This window comes from Meles meles, chromosome 21, assembly GCF_922984935.1.
Source record: "Meles meles chromosome 21, mMelMel3.1 paternal haplotype, whole genome shotgun sequence".
NCBI classification, from domain to species: Eukaryota; Metazoa; Chordata; class Mammalia; order Carnivora; family Mustelidae; genus Meles; species Meles meles.
Window position 1 is genome coordinate 14,060,450 of NC_060086.1, and position 17,214 is coordinate 14,077,663.

The window sequence follows — 17,214 nt, forward strand, 5'->3', positions numbered from 1 at the left end:
TGGAAGGCAGGTTGGAGGTTTTCCAAAAATGAAAAGCAGAACCAGTGCACAATCCAGTGATTCCACTGCGGGGTATAGATCTGAAGGAATTGAAATCACTGTCTCAAAGAGATGTGTGCAGCCCATGTTCACTGTGGCAACGTTCACCACAGCCAAGGCATGGAAACAAACTAAGTGTCCATCAACAGATGAATGGATGAAGCAGATGTGGTATATACTTTTACACACACACACACACACGTGCATATGTGATGGAGTAGCATTCAACCTTAATGAAGAAAGAAATCCTGTCCCTTGTGGTAACATGGATGAACCCAAGGGACATCATGCTACTTGAAATAAGTGAGACACAAAAAGACAAATACAATATGAGCTCACTTACACATGGGATCTAAAAAAAAAAAAAAAAAACCACCTGAATTCATAGAAAGGAAACAATTTGGTGATTATCAGAGGTGGAGGTAGGGGGAAAAAGGGATGAAGGGGGCAAAAAGGTATAAACTTCCAGTTATAAGATAAGTAGGTTCTGGGCATATAACGTACATGGTGACTGTAGTTGAGAATACAGTATTGTAGGGGCACCTGGGTAGTGCAGTCGGTTCAGAGTTTGACTCTTGATTTTGGCTCAGGTCAAGATCTCAGGATCGTGAGGTCAAGCCCCACATCAGGCGCCATGATAAGCATGGAGTCTGCTTGAGATTTTTCCCTTCCCTTTCCCCCCCATCCCCGCTTGTGCTTGCTGCTCTCTCTCTCTGGGGAAAAAAAAAAAAGATTACCATATCATATATTTGAAAGTTGCCAACAGAGTAAATCTTAGAGGTTCTCAATAGAAGAAAAATGTAACTCTGTGTGGTGTTGGATGTCAACTAGCTTTATTGTGGTGATCATTTTGTAATGCATATATTAAATCATTACACTGTTCACCTAAAACTAATAGAATGCTATATGTTAATTATATCTCAATAAAACTGGGGGGGGGACAAAGAAAAACTTTCCTTGCTTCTAGGGTTTATAACTAGTAGCAAACAATCGACTATATGCAAGGGGGGACAGACAGACAATCAACTGTATGCAAGAGGGACAGACAGATATATGACAGCCACAAAGAAATCTATTATTTATTAGAGGCATTTAAAGAATGCCTCCTGCTCAGATCATTGCCATTGCAAAATGTAACGTGGATATCGATCTACCAGCTAAAAAGAGAGCAAGGTATGATTCACATAACACATTCTAGGCTTGACAACTTCAGAATTTATTGTTCATTAAAACTGTATTTTAATTATCCTAGTTTTAATTAAAGTATTATGTAGAGTTGGTGAAATGCAATTATGTGCAACTGACTTGAGATGTATAATAGGCTAATATTTGTAAAGAAATGCATTATTGTCACAAGATCTGCTCATGTAAAATGAAGTGGTATTTTATTTTCAAATGAAAAATTGGTACACAGAATATTAAAGTCTTGTCATTAAATACTACACTGCCAACTCAAATGGAACCAAGTAATTCTAAGTTCCCCACCCCTGCCCTTCGGCTACTCACTGTGCTCAGGAGTGGCTGCCGGGCTATGAGGTAGCCTGATCCCAAAGCAGGAGGATGCTGGAAGCTGCCCACACATGCCCAACAAACCCCAGCACACAAAAGATGCTTTAACGACCTTCACCAAGTCCGTCCGCATTACTGATAGTGCAGGTCCCATTGTCAGCATCGGCGACCACCAGCCGCAGCCCAGAACCTGATCGAATGTTTAAGGGTGACCTTCCATGTAATAGTGTCAAAATGCCTAACAATCTGAAAGGAAACATGAACTTCTCAGGCAATCTTGGCTCTCCTCCCACCTTGCACAGTGAGGTCTGCCCTGAAGCACTGAAAGGCAGAAACGTAGTCAGCATTCTGGAGGCCATTCGCTGAAGCAATGTTGTGCTTCCCATCTCTCTCTCTTCCCTATGTCCACGGACACTCATCTGCATGCCTTCATATCAGCTCAGACAACGGACTCCTCCTGGGTGTGGTCAGAACAACAACAGGAACTTCCTAGGTGTCAGAAACCAGCACTTGGAAAAGCCCATAGGACATGTACGGGAGCGAAGGCAGACTGGGGCACAGTGGTACCCACAGCCCGAGCACATTCTCTACCTGTGGGTCCCTTCCTGCCAGTTGGCACTAGGTCCCCAGACATCGACACACATAGCCATGCACAGAGCCACATGTACACAGGACATCATTAAGGAAGCATGAGGATACCATGGGGTGGAAGGAAATACACATGTATCCTCTTTCACCTCCTCAAACATTAGTTAATAAATTACTTCTCATTCATTGCTTCTTGTTAAATCTCAGGACAACTCAGGACAGAGACCATCTGCCTGCTCCCAAGTACAGGAGAGGCACTGGGAGGTGACAGGATCCGTCACAGGGTGGACTCCGCCTATGTGGGTGTCTTCATCCATCTGGCTGCTATAAATTCCACAGACGGGGCGGCTGGTACACAAGAAACATTTCTTTCACAGTTCTAGAGGCTGAAGATCCAAGCTCAAGGCACTGACAGACTGGGTGTCTGGACTGAGCCTCTTTCTTGTCTGTGGCCACCTTTTGGCTGAGTCCTTATGTGGCAGAAGTGGGGAGGGAGCTCTCAAAGGTCTCCTCCACGAGGGCAGTAATCCCACTCATGGGGGGTCCACGCTCATGACCTAAGCACCTTCTGAAGGCCCCACCTCTAACACCATTACATTGGGGGTTAGGATTTCAACAAATGAACTGGGGGAATGAAGGGAGACACAAATTTTCTGTCTACAGCAGAGAGATTCCAAAGTGCCATACGCTGGAGGACCCACCCAGAAGAGCAGTTCCAAAAGGGCTTCCCAGAGCCTAGTATACCAGAGGAAGGGCCATGTGGCACCCTCAAAACTGTCACCTCTCCTTCCAAGCCCCAGATCCTCTGAAGCCGCTGTGGCGGAGTCAGAGCTCCCTTTACTCTCTGGAACCCCCTGCCGGGCTTCGACTTACTCCCACCACCTGCTACAGAAGGAATCTCCTGCTCTGCGTCTCCCTAGTGATGTGGGAAACAGAGGCAGAAAAGAAATGAAGACAAAATTAAATGTCCTTATAACCTGCAGCCCATTGACAAATAATTGAGCTAGGCAGAGCACAACATTCTTCTAGCAAACCCCAACTGTCTTCATGTTGATACTTTGCTAGAGGGGAAAACAGCCTTAGCTTGATAACAGTAAGGCTTCCGGTATCCCCAGAGTCTTCTTTAAGGGTGCTGCTTCTCCCCCTGCCTCTGCCCCTTTCCACGGCATGTGCACTCCATTCTTGCTGTCTCTGATAAATGAATAAAATCTTAAAAAAAAAAAAAGTCTTCTTTACCATATCAAAGTCCTTTGGACACCTCCCTTTTTCCCTACCTCCCCCAAGCCCCAAGTATATAATCAGCCATTCCTCACAACCCCAGGGAAGCAGCTCTTTCTCCTGTCCTGACCTTTAATAAAATCACCTTTTTGCACCAAAGACGTCTCAAGAATTCTTTCTTGGCCTTTGGATCTAGACCCCAACAAAACACTACTACTCAAAACTACATCACCAGGACTCCTCCCGCTGCTGTCATCCCAGGTGGCTGAGCACCCCTGCTGGGACCTTGGTGACTAACCCTCTCACCTCTGCTGATACTTTCTCCCATGCCATCCCAGCCCCACATGCAGGGTCACCCTCTCAGCCTTGCCAACTCCTACAAGAGTTCATTCTGAAGTCCTATCTCAGATCCCTGACATCACATCCCGGGTCTCCTGGGGAACAGAGTCTCCGCAGCAGTGTCTCTGTGGGTCCGCTCCAGGTGCGTGAGGTCGCTGTAAACAGGGAGAAGGGAGAGAGGAGAGAGTGCAAAGGAGGGCAGGAGCCCACTGGCCTCACGTTTGCAGCTGTGCTTGACTCGCAGGATGACTTCAGAGAGGAGGCCTGAAGCCACCTGTCGCTGGACAGTCCAGCTGGGGTGGTGTGGCAACTTCTCTGCTGGTCTGCTCCCTCTCCCCCACATAGACCCATTCTCAGCTTCTGTAAGGGTCAAGGTTCACCCTACAAAAATTTAACTTGGGCCAGCATTCGGCATTGCAACACTCACTCTCTCGGTTCCAATGGGAGGAGACACCTGCTGTCCGGGACGAGAAGGAGTGGCCAAGGTGAGGATGAGTGGATCCATGGGGCCCAACGCAGCACTTCTCCTCATTTCCCCACTCAGTCGTTCCTCTTCCTTCATGGACTCCCGCGGTCTTCTGACTCCATGCCACCATGTATGACTACCCCACACTTCCTCCCTCAGATGACTCCGAGTCCACTGAGAGCCATTGCCCCCTTGCAAACACCCTCGATGTCCTTGTTTTTTCACTCCCATGCGACAGGCAAACTTCACCTTCTCTGAACCCAATTAGTTGCCTTCCCTACAACTGCATCAGAACCTGTAAAGCTTCCTGAAGAGCTCCAGTCGCACAAGCCGCAACCATGCATTTGCACTCCGCTGGTCCCACGAGCCTAGCATGTTTCTCCATTGGCTTTGAGTCCCCGGATGGTTCAGCACCTTCTCTCTCATCATGTGCCACACTCCACTCTGAACTCATACCTCGTCTCAATACTCACAGAGGAAAGAAAACCCTACAAGCCCTCAATTTCCCCTAAGAACATCTGCCAGACAACACGCACCCACACCCCCATTAGGCTTCTGTTGTGACAGTAGAAGCTGCCCTTGACTCTCTCAAAGGCTCCCTGCTGAAGGCCCCGTGTACAGGTGTAAGCCCGTGGACCCCACCATGCCAGGCCCTCCCTCTCATGCTTCTGTGTGTGCCCAGGCCACCTGGCCTCTCGCCCTCCCTGGATTTTGCTCCTCTAGCTACACTCACACTCCCTAGACCCTTCACATTGTCCTTTCCTCACGGAGAACTGCTTCTGTGAGCATACGAATATTCTCTGGTATTTCCCACCTCAACAGAAAAACCACCCCCTTGATCTCAGGTAGCCCATGTAGACACTAGCCCTTTCTCTGCAGCCATTCCCAGTAAAAATATGCCCAAAGAACTATCTCCACCTGCTCCCTCCACCTTCCTTATCATTTATTTAAACATAGTAAAACCACAATTACTAAACATCTCCTAACAGGAAAAAAAAAATCAAATGAAGACCAACATTTCTAACATTCTACTTCCTTTCTCCTCAAGCCCACTGTTGGTGGGTCTCTCAGGGGAGCTCTCAGAACAATACGTTCCCAGTCTTGTCCGAAAATATCTTCACACCTCCCTCAGTTTGGACAGTAGATTAGCAGGATATGGGTTTCCACAATTACAGTTACGTTCCTTGGAATTCTGAAGCTGTTAGTACGTTATCTTCTCTACTATCGCTGCCCACAGAGATCTAATGGCTGTGCCTTTGAGGCAACGGGAATTACACGTATGGTTGCTGTTAAGATTTCTTCTTTGTCTTTGAAGTTCAACGGTGACATTATAATACGTCTAGATTTGGATATATTTTCATTCGTCCTACTTGGAGCTTAATCTGCCTTTTGACTCTGAGGATCCATCATTTTAGGAAATACTAGGACAATTATCCCGAACATTATCTCTTCCCATTCTTTCCAATCTTTCCCTCCTCTTCTTAGAGCTCGAGTGATTATTCTATCCTCTTTATCTCTTAGCCTGTCTTCCATATTTTCCATCTTTTTTATCTCTGTGCTTTATTCTGAGTTTTCTTCCTCACACCCACCCAGAAAATATTTCCCACTTCAGCTGCATAGTGTCTGCTCTCTCACTGATTCAATTGACTTCTTATAAAAATAATTATATTTCTCATTTCAAGAGGTTTAGTATTTTTCCTATTTGGTTCCTTCTAAAATCAACCCATTAAACGATATTCAACATCATCAGTCATTATGGAAATGCACATTAAAAACACCCTGAGTTATAATCACACACCTATCAGGATGGCTAAAACAAAAAACAGTGCAAGCACGAAGTGCGAAGTGCGAGAGAAGGGGCTGAGCAACGGGACCGCCCAGCTGGGGGCAGTATAGCATAGTATAGCATAGTATAGCATAGTATGTCTGCTTTTGAAAACAGCTGGGCGTTTCCTTACAGAAACTAAACATGCAGCTACCATGTGGCCCAGCACCTGCATTCCCAGAATGCAGGTTTTATCCCAGAAAAACAAAAACCTCTGTTTCCACAAAAACCTGTACACGACTGTTTATAGCAGCTTTATTCGAAATGGTGGAAAACCGGATACAACCCAAATGTCCTTCACCACCAGCTACACAGGCTGTGGTATGTCCGCACCATGGAACACTATACAGTGAGAAGGAGCCAACCACCAATGCAGGCAATGGCCTGAATGAATCACAGAATTACGATGAGTGAAGAAAGCCAACCCTACAACAGACTGCATGATTCTACTTACATAACATGGTCTAAGTGATGAGATTATAGAAATGGAGAGGGTGGGTGGGAGGGCTGGAGGAAAGGGGCGGGGCCATAAATAAGACTGGAGGGACCTCTGGTGATGGGAATGTGTCCTGTTTTGACCCTATCAATGTCAATATCCTAAATGTGATATGGTGCAACAGTGTGGCAAGGATCTCACTACTTGGGGAAACTGGTTAAAGGGTGTACGGGCTCTGCCTGTATTATTTCTTACAACTCTATTTGAATACACGATCAACTCAAAATACAAAGTTTAATTAAAGAAGAGGGAAAAGGACAAATACTGCATGGTTCCACTTGCATGAGGAGCTCTGGAGAAGTCAAAATCAGGGATAGAAAGCAGAAGAGTGGACGCTGGGGTGGGGAGGGCCGAGTGGGGAGTTGTTACTTAGTGGGGGCAGAGCCTCAGTGTGAGAACAAGAAAAGGTTCTGGACGTGGACAGTGGGGAAAGCTACACAGCAATGGGAATGCACTTAATGCCACTGAACCGTACACTGAACCAGGGTTAGGATGGTAAAGTTCATGTGACATGTATTTTACCACAATCTCAAAACATTTTCCAAAAAATCACAAACTCCGCAAAGACTCTTCTTTTTTTTTTTTTTTTTAACATTTGAAAGCCTTATTTACTAGTACGCTCTTCATGACTCCGAATATAAACAGGGCTTGCTGTAAAGAACTTCATTCTGCTGGCTACACACTTCTATGACTGAGTTAGGCAGCATCTTGATCTATACCCACCCCCAATACTAAAACCTGGGGGACGATCAGGGAGGACAGTGGGACTCCTCCCGGAAGATAATGTTACAGGCCTGGCTCCCCAGAGCAGCAGCCGCCTGCCAACGCCTCGGGAACGGGCGGTTGCAGCTGTGCACTTGGGAGACTGCGGGTCTGGAGTCTGATGTCTGAGGAGCATTTCAGTCCACCTCCATCCCATGAGGGGCAGTGGCGTTGGCGGCTGCGGTATATGGAATATACTTACGGTATATGGAATAAATCCATATTCCTTCACAGACTCTGTTGCCTCCAGGTCCCGTGTCCCTCGTATTCCCTTCTGCCTCTTTTCCACACCCCAACCGCACAACAGCCCCTCCAGCTGAGCAAACACAAGCAGCTGTTTCCTGGGTTTGCAAGTATTTGCCCTCTCTGCCAAGAACACTTGTCCTCCAGCTCTGTGCAGTGCAGGCTCCTCGCCCCACAGACAGAAGCTGAGAAAGCAGTCAGCACAGCAGGGCAAGTGGGCGCTAGGACACTGACCAGCTGCTGCTCACTCCCTACCTTAGCAGCCATCAGTCAAGTGGGGACAATAATGGGACGACTCATTGGGCTGCTGGGAGGATCTCACGAATCATTCCATGGAAAACACTTAAAACAATGCCGGCACTCAGAAATATTAATAATTACTCTTACTAAACACCGTCCTGAGAGTATCACAGAAATTATCTTGAATGAAATAAGCCAGACACAAAAGATTTCATATTCTATGATCCCATTTATAAGAAATTCTGGAATACACAAACTACCCTATAGTACTAAAAACTAGATTAGTGGGCAGGGCTGGAGAGAGCATATGGGTGCTAAGTACACCAGGGAACTTGACTGGGAGGGGGCTGACATTTGTCACACATTTGCTAGAATTCATCAATTTGTGTGTTGAAAATCTGTTCATGTTGTATATAAATTGTACCTCAGTAATGTGGTTGTTAAAATGTCGCCTACCCAGAGAGGCTGTCCTGGGCCACCCAGTGTAGAGCAGCGGCCAGATCCCTCCCTCTCCCGCTCAGCTCTCCCATCCCAGTCCCGTTCATTCCCTCACGGTGCTTGTCCTCCCCTGAGAGTATCCTGTTTATTAACCTGTTTCCACGTGAGGGCATAGCTCACTAATGGCGGGACCTTCAATGCCTCATTCCCCTTTCTGCCCCTGGCAGCTAGAACAGTGCCTGGCAAAAAATTAGCACTCAGTAAGTATCTACTGAATGCATGAGGAGAGGGAGAGGCAGAACGGGCTTACCCTTCCACGAGCATGACTGAGTGTGAACAGCAGAAAGGACTTCAATGGTCATTTAGCACACCTTCCCCATTTTGACATGAGAAAATGGAAGCAAAGCAGAGAAAGTAATTTGCCCAAGGTCGGACCTAATGATAGAAGCAGGTCTGGAGCCCACATCTCCTAGTCTTCTTCACTTACAGCAAATAGGGCTCAATTCACATGTATAGACATACTCTATAAACATTCACAAAATGCCTATAAAATATAATATAAAATTTTTAAAAGCATATTATTTTGAAAGCCCAGTTAACTATAAAAATATTATTACAACCAGATCTACTTCATTCAAGCATTAAGTTGTGACTTCCACTACAAGCGCTAATTTAAACAAATCTTTCTTGAAGCGATTGAAATGAAATGGTAATAAGTTAATGGACATTCGAGTATTTAAGCATGGACAATTACGAGTCAGGCTGTTTCCACGTCGCCTGGGATGCTGTTTACTGCCCATACTTCACAATTCACATCTTCCCTGGCAAGTCATCCTGCAAAAAGCTGACTGGAGGTTGAAATATTTAATCTATAAACTTCGCATTCCCCGGCAAACACAGGCAAGTACACCGTGCTTCCACATTCCCGTCAGGTAGGCTGCCGCACGCAGTCTGAGCACAAGAACCTGCAATTAAGCCAGAGAATGGCACAGTACAAAACAAGTTTTTGCGTCCTAATCTGATAACTGCCGACATAAATTACCTCCTGGAGGTGGGAGAAATATTGTACGACATCAACATTCACATTTCACATTCTGAGAAATAAAAGGAAACAAAGAACATATATCAAAACAGAATAATTTTATTATCAAATTAGACAATATTTATAAGACAAGGCTAGCCTCACCTTTGACATGCAAAGATAGCAAACTAACTATTTGGATTCAGTAAATCAGAAAAACAAACATGCATTTTCTTTCATCTTCTTAGATAAATAAAACCTATAATTACCTATTCAAAATTCTGAGTATCACTTAGTCTCATTTCTTTTGAAGTATTGTTTGCCTTTCCTAAGATAGATTTCTCCTTCATCAATAGCATTTTTCCTCAAGGTTATGTTCCCCCCACTTTTGGTGAGGAAGTTTACAAATATTACTGACTTTTCTTCACATTTCTTCACACACTCAGCCATTCAAGGAGCATGTATCTGCTGTGCAAGACAGAGTTCTCAGAACAAGGATGTTTTCGACGGCCAATACCCAGGGGACACTGAAACTCCTGTAGGAAATGACCTAACATGACACGCAGGGTCGTGACTCTCACCTGTTCATGTCTGAAGGTGAGAAGAGTGAGCATTGCAGGCAGCGGACACGGGGGGCCCCTGGCACTGAACACACCTGCGCTCATCTTAAGAGTTCACCTTTCCTCCTCTGTCCCAGCTTCCCAGCTTACGAGTCTCCTCCTGCTTCTGCAGCCTTCTTCCCCATCTGCCCTGTTATGTGACATAGTTACAAGTTCCAGGAGATTGGACCTCACATTCCTGGGAAGCCATTAAAGTGCTGACTGGCTCCCTGCGCTTTGGCCTCGAGCACAGTCCCGGTATGCATCCTCCCACCCTGGTCCCACCCTCTCCCCTTCCTTCTACTGGCTTGGTTCTGAAATTCTTTAAGTACTCCAGTTCATGATCGTTTAGCTCAGTCAGACTCATCCTCTGTGACCTCTGACCAAGAGCATCTCAGCTGATATAATGAACTCTTTGGGCTTTGTTTACTGACTTAGGTGTTTCATACCGAGCATTAAAGAGGTCTAAAAATCACGAACATACTAACAACGCCCAAGTTTAGCTAGACCTCTTTGCTGAGCTTGAGTGTGATATAAACAACTATCTCACAACTGGATCCTTGTGACCATCTACTATGCATCTCAAACATGTACAAAACCAATTTTAGACACCCACCCCCAAATAGCGACAGAACTTGCTTTGCCCGCAAATCACCTCTCCCGTTCAGGAAATGGTAAGCCCATCCTATCAGCTGTGAAGGCCAAAATTCTTAGAGTTGTCCATGGCTCCTCTCCTTCTCTCATACCCCACAGCTAATCCAGCAGGAAATCCTATGCAGTCTGTGTTCAGAATATATCAGTATTGGCCACTTCTTACCAGCCCTCCCCAAACCTGAGTCATCTGAACTACTGCAGCAAACCCCTACTGGGCCTCCTCGTTTCCGATTCTGCTGCCCTATAGTCCGTTCTTCACAGAATTCCTAACAGACGGTTCACAAGGGAGATCACACTGCTGCTCTGCTCGGATCCTCAGAGCCAATGCCAAAGTCCTCACTCTGGCTAAGTCACCAGCATCTAGGAATCGGGCCCAGCAAGCTCAGGAGCTTCCTCTCCATCCCTCTCCCTCATTCTGGCCTGGCTGTTCCTCCAACACATGTGCCGTTCCCTTACCTCGGGTGCTCTTCTCACTGATTGACTCCCAGGCCTCCTCCCCGGACTTGTTCCAGTGTCTGCTCAAAGAGGTGGTTAGGGGAGAGACCTTCTCCTGATTTTACATCTACAGCAACCCAGCTGACCCTTGCGCCCCCCACTCCGCCCCTGCTTCATTTTCTCCTCACTATTATCACCAGCTGGTATGTCATCTGTTTCCTTCTACTTGGAGACAGGGATCCTGAGGACAAGGACTTTCTTTCGTTTCCTGCTGCATATTCGGTGCCTGGCACAGCACCTGGGATGTGGTATGCCCTCGATAAGTACTCGGCAAAAGAATGGGGGGAAAAGCCCAAAGTGCAATCAGAACTTCGTGAGTTTTTCCTTTACCCTCATTCTGACGTGAATGTGCAGCAGCTCACACCCACCACGGGGACATTCACTTCAGCTACTTTTCTGGCATGGTGATGGATTTTTGCCGCTCCTTTTGCTGCCCAATTTAAACCTCCTCCTTCCACAAGTGTGTAGCTCAAGAACAAAGAGGCTGCCGGGGATCGTGTGCTGGGTTTTGCACAAAGCAGCTGCCCTCTCTGGCCCGCTGCCCCCCACCCTGTGCTACACACACATCATTTCCACCTTACCTCCCACAAGACCTCTAAATTTCATAAAGCCCATGCCTTAACTAGATAACCATGTTTGCCTTCTCTTTTGTTAAAAACTTCTGAAGTTAGGGACTTACAGACCCGATACATCGAATGCATAATACACTTGCAGGCAGGCTCAGGGCTAGATGGACAATGTGTTTGTGTGTGCCTGTGGCTCATGGCAACCTGTAGTATTTCAAATTGAAGGCTGGTGTTCTAAAAAGGAAGAAATAGGAAAGTAAGAAGTATAGGAAAAGAGATATCAAAAGCGCCAAGAAGGTTTGGCAAAATAAAATGAAAAGAAGAATTAGTGTGATGCAGAAGACAGCATGAGACTCAGAGCCAGACAGGCCTGGGGTGGAACCCTAGCTCTACCATTGGTCAGCGGTGTGTCCTTGGGTAGGCTAGTTAACATCTCCAATCCTTGATCTGATCTCTAGAAGCACAACTAATTATACTTCTTTGGAAGACAGCTGTGAGGATCAGGGAGGATGTGTTTAAAGTAGGTACTCAATAACAGCTGCTGTTAAAATTATTAATAGGCGATTCAACTGACTTTTCACGTTAGGAAACATTAGAATTATTATTTCCCTTGAAATTGAAAAAAAAATCATTTAATTGTAAGCCAAAAGCTCACATTCTGAAGGTCACAGTGGTGAGGCACCTGGTGGCTTAGTCATTAAGTGTCCAACTCTTGGTTTCGGCTCAGGTCATGATCTCAGGGTCCTGAGATCAAGCCCAGAATAGGGCTTGGGGCTCAGGGAGGAGCCTGTTTGTCCCTCTTACTCTGCTCCTCCCCCTCATGCTCTCTCTCTCTCATGTAAATAAATAAAATCTTACAAAATAAAAAAAAAGTAAGGAGGTGGGGCTGGCAAGAGGAGGTTCTTCCTCCTCGTGGCAAAGGATCATCTCCACAGCCGTGTTAGGGAACTGACAGGATAGAAGCTTGACCTGTTTCCCTATAGTGAAACACTTTCAGCCAAACGTTTCAGTTTTTAAAGGACACCTCTGGTGGTGTAGCAAAGATCTAACGCCATCTGACTCCTGTCTGCCAACCATCTGGGCAGGGGCCATGCAGAAATGCCCTCCCAACTGCTATCCAAAGCCAAACTTTCTTAGAAGTGTAAAGCAATCTATCTTTGAATGATGTATAAACTTAGGAAGAAAACCGCACGGGCACTGATTTATGACATCTTGCACAGCAGGGACTTAATAAATATGGGGGTGATGATGAGGTGGAAAGTATGAAACAAAAGGCCTCGCAAATGTGGAAATATCCATAACCAGCCTCATCTCATCTCATCTCCTAAGGGAAAAAAAAAAAAAAAGGAAAGAAAAAGATCACCGGCATATTATTCTACTGAGATTGGAGATTTATCAATAGCTTTGCAGATCATTTGTTTGATGGGACACTAAGTTAAAGCCAACTTAGCATCTTTACATTAGTGGCTAGCCAGGAATTGAACAGTTTTAACAAGAATCTGCACGTAGAAAAAGAAAAGCTTATAAAATTAAGAGCTGTTATTTCATTCTACCTCCTTCCATACTTCTTGAATAAATGCTGCCTCGTGAATCTGGCTAGACGGCAAGTCAACAAGTGACGGGCTGTACAGCTGCTTGCTGCTGAGTTAGACTAATCCTCCCACCACGGATTGTGTTCCCACTGACATTACTTAGAAGCACCAACGTTGGAGAGGAAGCTTAGTTCAATCTACCCACCCTCACTAGCACTCACCCTTCCCTAGCATCCATCCCAAATTGGCCCAGCCCACACTGTGCTCAATGCTAGAAACTTCCAGAATATTTTGCAAGAGTCTACCTCAGCTGCCTTTTGTCCAGCCTAATAGCCATCTAAAAGAATGAAAAATTGATCCCTGTTCTTTGTTTCACTGACCTTGAGAGGCATTTATTATCATCTGAATCAATATAAATGTGGACACCCAAGCAACTCTTAATAAAATAAAAAGGAAAGCAGTTATCTTACTTTCTACTGTAATTAGTATTTTTACTAAATTTTAAAATATGGCCTTTATACACTTCAATATTTTTCCTGTTCCGATAACAAGACTAGAAACATGTATTCAATAAGGCTAAGAATGGTCTGGTGTCAAGCATGTTCAGAGGCCCAAGCAGAAGAGCCATGGAGCCTGGTTTAGAGAAGGGACGCCATAGATGGACACGTAGGGGAGAAAGCAAGTTGATACCACACAGTGACTTTCAGAGTTACATTTAAAACCTTTCCAGCAAACTATTTTATATACATATCTGTTTTAGAAAAACAGAACAAAACAAAAGCATTTTCTTCTCATGAATTTTTGTATGAGTGCAACCATAAGTATTTGACTTTTAGCCCAAGCTTATAAGCATTTCGTGATTCTTTCAGAAATGTTCATCCCTGAAATGTTTATATTTGGTACATTATCTTTAAATTATATTGCAGAATGCCCAGTTATGAAATATATACCAAATGTTCTTTTTAATCACTTAAAGCTCTAAATGAAGAAAATCTTCTTGGCATTAGATAAATACCTTGAATGTGGGATAGGCAGGAACACCTTGAAATAATGCTTAACTAATCACAAAGCAACTCTTCTGCAATAGATGGGCGAACCACTAATTAGACGAAGGGAAATAAAACTGTCACGGTAGGATAAAAGGATAAAGAGAAATAAGCGGTAATTACTGTTTTATTGTCAGAGAAAGTAGTATCAAACATGGCTCAGTAAAAAGAGGGGGGGGAACCCCACAGCACTATAAGTAAATACCAGAACTCATTAAATTAGTAGTTGGAGCTAAACACAACTCAGGGATGACGATGACACCTCAGAAAGTGCATTCAAGAAAGGGAAAAACAGACCGTAATGACTAAGTAAGGACGCTTTACTCTGGGCCCGCAGCATCCCCAAGAGTAACATGACATGACGATTGCTTTAAACTGCTTAAACATTCCCAAGCCAAGTTTTCCAAAAAGCTGCTTAGAAGGACTTGGGGGAAGACTACCAGACCAGGTTATTATTCTTTTCAAGGCTTAACCGATATAGTGAAATTCATTAAATAATAGGTCAATGGTGCCAACAAGTGGAATGAGTTGTGTTTTAAAGTTTGGAGCAACTTACATTCTGTTGCTGGGAATGATCTTGTGCCCTTCTCTGAACCAGGTCACTTGTGGTCTTGGGCAGCTGGTGATGGGTGGTAAGTTGAGAACTACTGCGTGTCCTTGAGACACCGTTTTCCTCTGGTCTGTATCCATGAAATTTCCCATATCTGCAGAGAAAAATCAGACTCTTTAAGTTCCAGAAAACTCTTTGTTTTGGGAGGGGGGAGGGTCAAAGATGGAAATAACTATACATTACAGCAAAGTCACCGCCATTGCTATAATTAAGCAATAAGACAAGAGAGATTGAGCGGTAATGCTGATGAGTGCAGATCTGGGGGTGAAGCGAAGCATGAGGCAGAGCCATGTGCCTCCAAAGTGCCCACAAAATGCATTAATCAGCAGAACTTCATGGTCTTTGTGTCGCGGCAACACTACAATGAAACGTTTGCAACTAATTTTAATATTGGAATAAACTGTGGGAAAGCATCCCACCGCCATAGAGATGGGAATGAAGCGCCGCAGGCAGCTCGCCCCGCAGCTCCCCCCAGATCCGCAGTCTCTCAGGCTGGTTCCGCCCAGGCAGCCATCGCTGCCCGGTTCAGTTTCCTTTAATCTGGGGCAAGCAGGCATCGTTCCAGTCCCTGTGCTACCAGTAAACAGCATCTTTTTAAAAATGGGTGCCACAGAAAAAACCCCAGTCATTAGAATGGAGGTATAAGACGCCAATTTTTAAATTAGTAACATTTGAAACTTCTGAAAAATGTCTACATTATGCTTAGATACAGATATATGCGTATACACACACGTGGCATATGTGTATTCCTTTCAATGTATATAAATTTGGAATAGTCCATAGAAAATCTCTATTATCCATGCATGTTTTTATGCAAAGGAAATTATCTCCTATGTGATAAGCAGCATTTAATATTCTAGGAAAGAGACGAAACAAACTAATGAAACAGATTAGGAAAATAGTCACGGTTATTTTCTAAGTGAAACTTGTTATCAAAAAGGAGAAAAGAGAAAGAAGAGAACATCAAAGAGCCAGAGATAAATGATAGAAACAAGGGTACAAATAATTGACCAAAAAAAAAAAAAAAGCCCCAAATAATATTACATATAGCATTTAACACATGACAATAAATTCCAAGCTATTAACTTATTCAAATATGTTTGGGGTACTGATCTATACTTTGTATGTATTAATTATGTTTTCAATTATTCAATTGAAGTTCTCAGTTATTCTGCAGAAAAATTCAGCTGAGTAACTTCACAACAATTCAGAAAAGTTGAGCCTTCCTAATTAAAAACATAACTAAATGTATACAGGACCCTCAGTCACTAGTAATTACAGAATAGTAGATTAGTGAGCAATTATTCTATTTGATATAGTAATGCTGAAAACTATAGGCCTTACCTGTGGTCAAAAAAATAAGAAAACATTCTAGTTATTGGTTGGCAGCTCAGTTTAGGAACTCCCTAGAGTTCTCTGAAATCTGTCGTAACATAGTAACATGTAACTTAAAGCTTCATAAACACTGCTTTCTTTTCAATGACAAGACATTTTGGTAGTAAATTCAAAACATAATAAAGCAGACAGGCCATTTTAGATATACCTGACCCTTCACAGATTTTGGACTACAAAAGTATTAAGTGCTTTGCGTTGGCCAGCCTGTCTCCAATTCCTTCCAAATACAACATCAAAAACAAACTCCCTGCACTCTGGTATCTCGCTCAGTTACTTATACTCCAAAATGGGTCTGCCCCACAGAGACCTCATCAAGTCACTAACAGTAATGCCATCTAGGACATTACTATCCATCTACTTTTTATTGCGTTGGAAAGAACTAATTATGAACTGACAAAATTTTACTAACTGGGATTAATTTGTTATTTGAAAAACATTTGAATCTAAGCATCAGAAATGCTAAGAGCAGCTAATCATAAAGCAGAAGCCTTCTCGTTAATACTTTGTTTTCTGTCCTCCACAGGGCCTGACAGAGCCCCTGACTGCTGGATGGCCAGGGCGGCATTGACCTCATTAGCCCTGTCACCACCACTGGACCAGCCTCACTGCCTGTTTACTTATCTCCCAAAACCTTTAGCAATTATTCTGTTCCAAAGAGAATCCAAGACAGAATCTTGATTCCTACAATGGTTAAAAGTGATTTTGATCAGCATTCCCCACAGATATTTTGTTTCTGTTATTTATCATTCGGAGACTTTTCCAATGCACACATACATGCGACTTGAACTTCTGATCTTCTCTGCAAGAGAGCTCCCATCCTGTTTCGCACCACACAGCGGTAAAACCCAGCATCAAGCCTCTGTAAAGACGGGATAATATACCTGCCAAATACCAAAAAGAAGTGTTAATGCTTCTATCTAGCGCAGCTCTGGCATCTCATTTCGCAAGTGCTCAACAAATATTTTATTTTTGGTAAACTATTGCCTGTGCAATCCTTCTCTGGTCAACACACTCACCAACCGCCATTTATTTGTGAGAATACGTCATCGATGTCTGTCTCCCCAGCAAGGCTGTCAGTAAGTAATACCCCAAGCTAGGTTCTAGATCTGCCTTGTCCATCACTTGCCCCTGGT

General features: G+C 44.2%; 1 protein-coding gene across 2 annotated transcripts in view; it reads right to left on the reverse strand.

The window, feature by feature from the left end:
* SDK1 (sidekick cell adhesion molecule 1) overlaps positions 1–17,214 on the reverse strand; it is a 919,871-nt gene that overhangs the window by 491,343 nt on the left and 411,314 nt on the right. For both annotated transcript variants that reach the window (XM_045993982.1, XM_045993983.1), the window contains exons 3-4: positions 16,856–16,962; positions 14,633–14,780 (exon numbers count right to left, since the gene is read on the reverse strand). In XM_045993982.1, coding sequence (XP_045849938.1) covers positions 14,633–14,780; positions 16,856–16,962 — 255 coding nt within the window. The remainder of the gene's footprint in view (positions 1–14,632; positions 14,781–16,855; positions 16,963–17,214) is intronic.